This window comes from Colobus angolensis, unplaced genomic scaffold, assembly GCF_000951035.1.
Source record: "Colobus angolensis palliatus isolate OR3802 unplaced genomic scaffold, Cang.pa_1.0 Scaffold244, whole genome shotgun sequence".
Classification (NCBI taxonomy): Eukaryota; Metazoa; Chordata; class Mammalia; order Primates; family Cercopithecidae; genus Colobus; species Colobus angolensis.
The window spans coordinates 561,836-571,023 of record NW_012115644.1 but is presented as its reverse complement, the minus strand read 5'-3'; the positions used below and the strand labels follow the sequence as shown (position 1 = coordinate 571,023).

The 9,188-nt window shown below is 35.2% G+C and overlaps 1 protein-coding gene across 4 annotated transcripts in view; it reads right to left on the bottom strand.

The window, feature by feature from the left end:
- Positions 1–3,881: 3,881 nt before the first annotated feature.
- Positions 3,882–9,188, bottom strand: part of AIMP1 (aminoacyl tRNA synthetase complex-interacting multifunctional protein 1) — a 31,450-nt gene continuing 26,143 nt past the window's right edge. For all 4 annotated transcript variants that reach the window (XM_011945708.1, XM_011945709.1, XM_011945711.1 and 1 more), the window contains exon 7: positions 3,882–5,583. In XM_011945708.1, coding sequence (XP_011801098.1) covers positions 5,417–5,583 — 167 coding nt within the window. In that variant the 3' untranslated portion in view covers positions 3,882–5,416. The remainder of the gene's footprint in view (positions 5,584–9,188) is intronic.

Genomic DNA, 9,188 nt, shown 5'->3' with positions numbered 1-9,188 from the left:
TATGCTGTTCTCATCCAGACACCAAAAATTTCTACTAAAGTTTAATTTGAAAGTGCTTTGAATATTTTAGAGGATTGGAAGATAGTGTATCTGATGTTTTTGTGCAGCTAGTGTTAAAGTCTCATTAGTGCATACAGTCTGGGGTCATTAGTGATTACCCTTGTAACCTATCAGCTCTGACTCTTGCCAGGCTTTTTCCTCTAGATATATCATCTCAATTAGCATTTTCAAAGACTTCCTTTTTTAAAGCTATGTTTATCTATACCTTTTTAATTAAATTTTTTCTTAGATTTTCTATTCTACTGATTTTCAGATATACTCTACTTCTTTTACATAAAGCTAATGTTTTTACGTGGCATTGCTATTTCCCAGATTCTCACTCAAACTTTGTTTTCAAAACAAGTCTCTTTACAAGTATCTGAAAAGTTCTGTTTTTGTTTTCAATGTATGTGCTGTTTTAAGACAAAAATGTTATCCTTTTATAGGAAAACTGAAAGTTTTAGAAAAAAGTTATTTCTACTGAAATCATTCCCTTTTGCTAAACTTACTGAAAGTGACTTTCAGTTTGCATTTTTCATTAATCTTTTTCAAAGAGAAATACAGTTGTGGTGTTGATTTTGGATGACTCTTGCACTGTTCTTTCCAAATTCCCCAGGTGTGAAAATTTGAGGGGTTTTAAATGAACCAGTATCAGCCAAATATGCAATCTGATAACCAAAGTGCACGTATATATTGAGTGCGTTTCTCTGCTGGGATGCATGATATTCTAATGAGGCAATCTACGAAAACAAATGTAAAACTTTGTCAGAGCAGCCTTAATACGAAGGTTCATCACATGAATGTCATTGAGGAAATAGGACATTAACAATGGCTGTTTGAACAATTCTGTAGGCATTATGTAGCAATGGGAAGGACAAGAGTAGCTAACGCTTCATTAAAAAGGATTTTTCTTTCTTGCAATTATTGGGTCTCAGGCTTGTTTCTGCTCCTGTTGCTAAGGCCAACAGCCTGCCAGATAGGAAATGATGTTGATGAAGACATACAATCACACTTACATACATTTTTGTACTTAAACATCTAGAGAATTGGGAATAGTGTGTGTTAGGATAGGTGGAAGTTAGAAAGGAAGGAAAAAAAAAACGAATACATAAGGGTGAAAAAATACAATATACAATAATTAGTTCACACTCTGAAATTCCAGATGGCTCACTTTCACACCAACAATTATTTCATTGTTCTGGGTCCTTCCTCCAAATATTTTTATGGAGTTGTACCCCTATGAGTTATCTCTGCCAAGATTTATTCAAAGGAAAAACCATAACTATACAAAGTGCAATGCACAAGAATGTGTAAGTGACTCTTTCTCATTCCAGGTTGGTACCTGAAGATGATTCAGTTTTGTACAGAGGCATATTAGCCATCAGCAACTATCGTTTTCATCATTATTGCAAATTTGGGGGTTATCATATAAGTAGTACCACAATGGAGTACACCTACGTTCCTGTTTTGAATTATCTGTGTATATGGAACTTAGTGACATTTATATGTTGGCTTTTGGGATGGACTGTCATTACACATTCAGTGCCCTCAATAACAGCACACTATTCAAAGAATCATGGTATATGGCTCTTTAAAAAGGCAACTGCTGGCCAGGCGCGGTGGCTCACGCCTGTAATCCCAGCACTTTGGGAGGTCGAAGCGGGCGGATCACAAGGTCAGGAGATCGAGACCAAAAAAAAATACAAAAAAAAGCCGGGCGCCGTGGCGGGCGCCTGTAGTCCCAGCTACTCGGGAGGCTGAGGCAGGAGAATGGCGGGAACCCGGGAGGCGGAGCTTGCAGTGAGCCGAGATAGCGCCACTGCACTCCAGCCTGGTGGACAGCAGCAGCAGCAACTTGGTTTTGCCAAGTGAATTCTCCCTATAAATTTGCATAGTAAAAAGAAAAAAAATTGATAAATTCTCTTCGCAACCACTCCAAAGAGTGTTTAATAATCTTATCTCTCGCTTTAGAATCTCTGAAGTATTCCACTAAAAGAGCTAATCATAAACTACTCAAATTTAGATATTTTTATGTCACTATTTTTCTCTAGCATTTAAAGTTAAATTTTTCATTCAAATAAAAGAAACCACATGACCATTTAACTAACATGTTAAGAAAGCATGATGTAATGTAGAACACAGATCAGTAAGAACTGAAAACAATTAAACCAGGTTTCAACTTTGTATGGGCAATTATTTAACTTTTCTGTTGATTCTTTGGGGTAAAATGACTGATCTACCTCATAAGGAGTTTAGAGGTGGATAAAACGCATGAAAAGACTAGTTAGAAGGCAATAACAATCTTAATAGTAATTCTGTAATAAAATCCATGACAGTAGACATGTATTATTAATATATCCCCCTTACATTTGTTAGAGAAGGCATGATTATTCCTTAACTAAAATTTTGGAGCTTTCTCCACAGGACAGCAAATTTGCAACATTATTGCCTGTTGAGCATACTAATTTGCCCTTCCTCGTTCCTTTTATTTGGCATCTTGGTGATAAAGTTGTAATTTTCATACTGTTGGAAAGCACTTAGAATCAGGACTCGTGTCACTATTTATGTAGCTGAAATACATGGCTAATGTTGTATACTTCTGATACTTTTATATTTTTAAAGGACATATCATTTCTCTGAAAAGTTGAGGAGGTATACTCAGGCCATTTTAACGCCCAGTTACAAGAAACAGTGAGGTGCTCCCCAACTAAGAATTTTTTTTTTTTTTTTTTTTTTTCTTAGACAAGGTCTCAACTCTGTAGCCTAGTTTGGAGTGCAGTGGTGCAATCACAGCACACTGCAGCCTCGCTCTCCTGGGCTCAAAGTGATCCTCCCACCAAACACTATTTCCTACTGTTGAAATCCTTAAAAACCAGAATACATCAGATGCTGAAGTGTTATGTCCAGTTTGCAACATATTTCTTTGTTGATTCTGTAAGAGCTCTCCCATCCCAGCAATACAAATAAAACAGAATTAAGTTTTCTGTGAAAACAATTACTGAATAGGGCTGAATGGACAACTTGGTCAATGCTTTCATACAACTTGAAAAATCACTCATTAAGTCTCCACTTCTTTCTCTCCTGAGCACTCTTTAGCATGGATTTTTACACGGTAAACACCTGGGGGAATTATGGGGGGAAGCATGGACATTTGGTATAATTTGGCAAGGCATAATACAGTACTTGAGAAAGAGAAATGTGAGATTTTTGCAATGTACTCTTTTGTAGTAAGTCGTCATAAATTTCAGCACAAATGAACTACTGATGATGCTACATCATGTGCTTTAACAAAAGACCAGGCCGGGTGCGGTGGCTCACACCTGTAATCCCAGCACTTTGGGAGGCTGAGACAGGTGGATCACGAGGTCAGGAGATCAAGACCATCCTGGCTAACACGGTGAAACCTCGTCTCTACTAAAAATACAGAAAAAAAAAAAAAAATAGCTGGGCGTGGTGGTGGACGCCTGTAGTCCCAGCTACTCAGGAGGCTGAGGTAGGAGAATGATGCGAACCCGGGAGGTGGAGCTTGCAGTGAGCCTAGATCGCGCCACCACAATCCAGCCTAGGCGACAGAGCGAGACTGTCTCAAAAAAAAAAAAAAAAACACACACACACACAAAAGACCAATAGCTTTTATTCTCTCTATGCTCAATGTATGATTCAATCACCAATTTAGGTTTCACTAACAAAACATTAGATAATTTTATCTGGGGTACAGTATTTTCAACACTTTGTTGGGAAAATTTCAACTGCCTAGGTAGTTGAAATATTATTTAAATTATATTAAAGAAATTTAATGTAATTGAGAAAAATTAAGAGCAAAAAACTCACAAAAGACTCCATCACCAAAAGTATTTATTCCCAAAAGAATGACATATCTTGAGAACAAAGTAACTTTTGCAACTCATTTTGTGTTTAGGTACCAACAAATGTTAATGATGCTCTGTTCATATTTTTAGAATATCACATTGATAATGGTACTATAATATATCCTGGCCTACCAGAGTTCCATGGATTTAAATAAATAAAATTTAATTCTGCCTTCTATAACGTGCAGGGTTGTTTTATGGTTGTTGAGTTTTGTGTGAGTGTGTGTATCTATTTGTGTGTGCCTCTCCTTCTTATTGAAGGATTCAGACAGCTATAAAGATAAAATGTTTTGTGTCTGTGCATGTGTGTATTTTTAAAACAATGTCTATACTTCTGTTTCCATTGGTACCAATCTTTTGTTGAACCTTAAAGGTAAGGCCCAGATTCTGAAATCTGGTTAAAATCACTAATATTCCTCTGTGAGGCCCCTTGTTAGCTACCAGCTCTCCCCTATCCATACCCTCTATCTTGCTGACACGTGTGTGTAAGCCCAAATCACCAGTAATCACCTAAAGGCTGATGACCTGTAGGCTCGTAAGTCCTCAATTAATTTTTATTGCTCTTACAATATTTGTAAGATGAGTCAGAATAGCTATTTGACACCTTAATATATATGTATGGTATATGTTAAGTTTTAGGCTATAATTTCTTTTAATATACTGACAGTATGATGATATATGAAAAAGCAAAATATCAGTCTGTAATAAGATATAAATTATCCTTTATTAGGTACCCAAATAATCTTTATAAAGAAGCTAGAATTAAAAAAAAAAAAGGATTGCTGCTTTTATGATCAATTTATTAGAAACTACTGTGGTAACTGTTTACAATGTGTTCATTCTTTAGAGCTAGTCGAAACTTATTACTATTATTTTGCTAAATAGAAAAAAACTTCAAGCCAGTAGGAAATCTGTTTTTTTTTAAAAAATTGCTATTATTATATTATTAGTCAGGGTTACTCTGGCAGCAAAGCAAAAATGTTTAGATGCCACATCTCCTAGCTTTTATGTTTGGCTTTCAGAATGAGCAGTTGGTCACTGTCAATATTATTATAATGTGACCAGTTAATAAGTCTGACAAACATTTTTCAACTTGTCATTTTTGAAAAGGAGAGGATATTTTTGATACAGATACATAATATACAAGAAATCCCAGAGCTTGAAATTTCATGCATCCTGTGCCTACAAATAAGAAACTAAATATTAATCTAGTTAGTTATCTATGATTATAAAGAAAAAAAAGCTGCTAATCAATATTCCTGCTGAAAAATAAATTATTACAAAATATAGGCAACTTCCGCTCTCCATTATAAACGATCAAAAACCTAGGTAAAAATCTAGTGTTTCCCCAATCAATGAAAACAATATATACCAGGTAAATGACTAGTCAAGTCTAGAAGAGAATAACACAAAAATGAGCCACTCATATTTTAGGTACAAGTGACAAATGTATTTCTCTTTATTACTTTTAAGGTTTTTTTTTAATGTCTTTTGGTAGTGGAAGCATTTTATTTGATTCCACTGTTGCTCATGGTTTGAGCCCTACATAATCCCTTCCCTTTCACCTCAAAGGGAACTCCTTTGTATGTAGCCACACACTCATCATTAGTGTGAAGATCAGGCTGGATCTGCTCCCAAATCTTCTTCTTAGGATTCAGCTCCTTGTCGGGCTCTCCTGTGTAGGAGAGAAAAAGCACAAGAAAATTATACAGATAAAATACAAAAATATTAAAGAGACTGTTCACAGACATTTCCAGTGAATTGTTTTGGCAGCATTTTCTGATTTTTGGACCTAATCAAACTTTTAACATTTACTTTATTTTTATTATGTCAGCAGTTTATATTCTTGATTGGTAAAATAAAATAGTTATTGTTGTTTCTTTATGTAAAAGATATTATATTTTACTCATAAATATTTTTATAATAAAGCTTAATGAATTGTATCCAAATTATCAAAATAATAAAATGGAAGATACTCACTGATATGGTTTGAGTCTGCATCCCCACCCAAATATTATATTCAATTATAATCACCAATGTTGGAGGTGGAGCCTGGTGGAGGTAAATGGATTACAGGGGCAGATTTCCTCCTTGGTGCTAGTTTCATGATAGTGAGTTATCTTGAGATCTGGTTAAAAGTGTGTGGCACGTCCCTGCTCTCTCTCGGTCCTGCTCCTGCCATGTAAGATGCTCGCTCTTGCTCTGACTTGATTTGACTGCCATGAGTAAAATTTCTGAGGCCTCCCCAGAAGCAGATGCTGCCATACTTCCTGTACAGCCTGCTGAACCCTTAGCCAATTAAACCTCTTTTCCTTACAAATTACCTAGTCTCAGGTATTTCTTTACAGCAGTACATGAATGCATTAATATACTCATTTTATCATTAAATATAAAGAAAAACTGTGAAGAAAAAAAGTCTTTTGATATGTTATATTTTTACAACTGGTAGAAGCAGCTTATGCTTTACTATGTTTCAAAATACAAAATGAGCGGCTAGATCACTGCTCTAGTGCTTAAAGATATCTTATCAATACTGGAGACTGGTTTAAATTTTGGGTTTCTCTAGCTAATGATGATAACTACTTTGGATTTCATTTGTTACCCACTCTATTCGGTGAGATGTAAAGAAACAGAAAGGAGTAGTGAGGAGACAGGGACTAGTATTTTCTAAGCACTAGGAATATATGTTGTTGCCTAAAATTCACATAACTCTGACTCTAATTTTAAGTAAAAAGAAACTGAGGCTCAGAAAACACAAGTTGCTCAATGTCACACAATCAACAAAGCCCATGTTCTGCTAGTACAGCATTCTGCCCACTGACAAACCATACTTTAGAAAGTAAACAACCCTCTTACATGTGGTTAATACCCACAACCCCTCTATTTATAGTAACTCATAGTATAAATTTTATAATAAAAGAAAAATTAGTAGTAGAGCATATCTGGTTTAGGCTTAAAGACAAGCAATATACCAAACAACTCCTCTACTTAATGATAGAAAATTAGAGAGTAAAGTTTAATGTAAGTTCAAAGCTGAGAATGCTCAATATTTAGAATGAAGAATCAGTCAGTTCAAGAAACAGTGAAGAAAAGTAACATATCTCTTAAAGCTGCAGAATTTATATTAGGAATATAAAATATATTCATATCTTATATTAGGAATATAAAATATACTCATATTTTATATTTATACTTTATATTCTGATGACATCTTATTATATAAAATAGTATTTATTTTCCAGTCATATATATAAGAATAACAAAATTGTGTAAATTAGTTGGTCATTGTAGTTTTGTTGTTTATTAGCTCTTCAGAAACTATGAAACTGGCAAGAACATAAAACACTGCCTTCCAACAGGCAGGCTTTCGGAGATAACAGAGTAGTTAATTGAATGATACACCTACAGTAGAACATGTAATGAAACTAAGACTGAAAGTGACTGGTATAAAAAAATAAGGATTTCTCTTACTCCTTTAAGGACATTTGATTCGACAATAGAGAAACTAATAAGTAGAATGGAAAAAAATAACAATAAATAAAGTTCAATTATGTTGCTCCTTAGATCCATAAGATTTTTATTTTTTGTTTGTAAATCATTCCTTAATCTATAATCATAATCTTGTACATATATTGTGTGGCAAAGTGGGCACTCCAGGATTCTGGAAGGCTAGAGGCAGAGATACTGTTCAGGGAGGCCTGAGCACTGACTCAGATTTGCAACCTTTGCAACCTTGGCCCAAAAGGACGTTGCCAAACTGATAATGAGCTAGTTAAGAAGCAGACGGACATACACGCTTCTTATAAAGAATATAGATTGTGTGGGTAAATTCTTGCTGCAAGCAACATAAGCCCTAAGTATAAAAAGCTGTGATGTAGCACAAAATTAACCTTCTCAGATCTAGAAAGAAAGTGCCATGTAAATTAGATAATATCCATAATAATACACAACATGTATATAGTGCTTACTAGGTGCTGCTCACTGTACTGAGTGCTGTACATATATTAACTTGTTTAATCCTCTCAATACATATGTAAGTAATATTCATTACTCTCATCTTACAGATGAGGATATTGAGACACAAAAGTTACAGCAAAGAATTTAAAATACCAGGCAGTTGGGTAAGTGTTTTAAAAGTCAAAGCTTATAAACCCAGTTAAGACAAATACCAACTAAAATCCCCTTCTTATAGATGAAAAAGCTGAGGTTCAGAAAGATTTGAATAGGATGAGTAAGCAAGCCATGCAGCTACCTTGGGAAAGAGCCAGTGGCTCAACTGGGGTGAGCAAGGAAAAGGTGGAGTTCGTGAGATTAACAAAATAATGGGAAATCACTGTAAGAACTTGGGCTTGTACTCTAGGTGAGATGAAAAGCTTCTGAATAGTTTTGAGCAGAATAATATAATCTGTTAGATCACTCTGGCTGCTCTAATTGAACATAAATGGAAGAACAGAGAGGGCAAAAGCAGGATGATCAGTTAGAAGACTTATGTAAATATGCAGATAAGATATGTTGGCTTTGGGACTAGGGTGCTAGTGGTGGAGTTAATAATAATTCTAGGTATGTTCAGAAGGTAGAGCCACTAGGATTTTCTGAGTAGAAGATATAGGGTATGAGAAAAGCAGTTAAGCAACTAGGAGGATGGAAATGCTATCAAATAAGAAGAAAAATGCCATGGAAAAATGGAATTCTAGGGGAAAGAATGGGATTATGTGTCCTTCCCCCTTGGAACATGTACATCAAAGAGTTCATCTGGCAGCTATCTAGCTTATCTAAATGACTGGGTAAAATTGCTCAAGGAATAAGCATGGAAAAAAAAGAGGTCCAAAACCAAAGTCTGAGGTCCTATAACAGTAAGAATCCAGGGAGGTAAGGAAGAATCAGCAATGGAAATGATAGCGGCAGCTAGTGAAGCAGGAGGACCACCAGGAGAGTATGGTGCCAGAAGCCAAGTTAATTAATAACAAGACTGAGAACTAGACATATAGCTACAGGGAGTGATTGGTGATTTTACCCAGAGCAGTTCTGGTGAAACAGTGGGGAGAGAAACCTGATTAAAATGGGTTTTCAAGAGGAGGAATCAAGTATAGACAATTTGGATTTTTAACAAATGGACTTAAAATTTAAACCTATGCTTTCTAATTAGCTATTAATTTCTACTATTAATAAGACTCGATATCAACAGAAATAAGGATGATCTTGGAAGACTCAATATCAAAATTTAAACCTATGCTTCCTAATTAGCTATTAATTTCTACTATTAATAAGACTCGATATCAA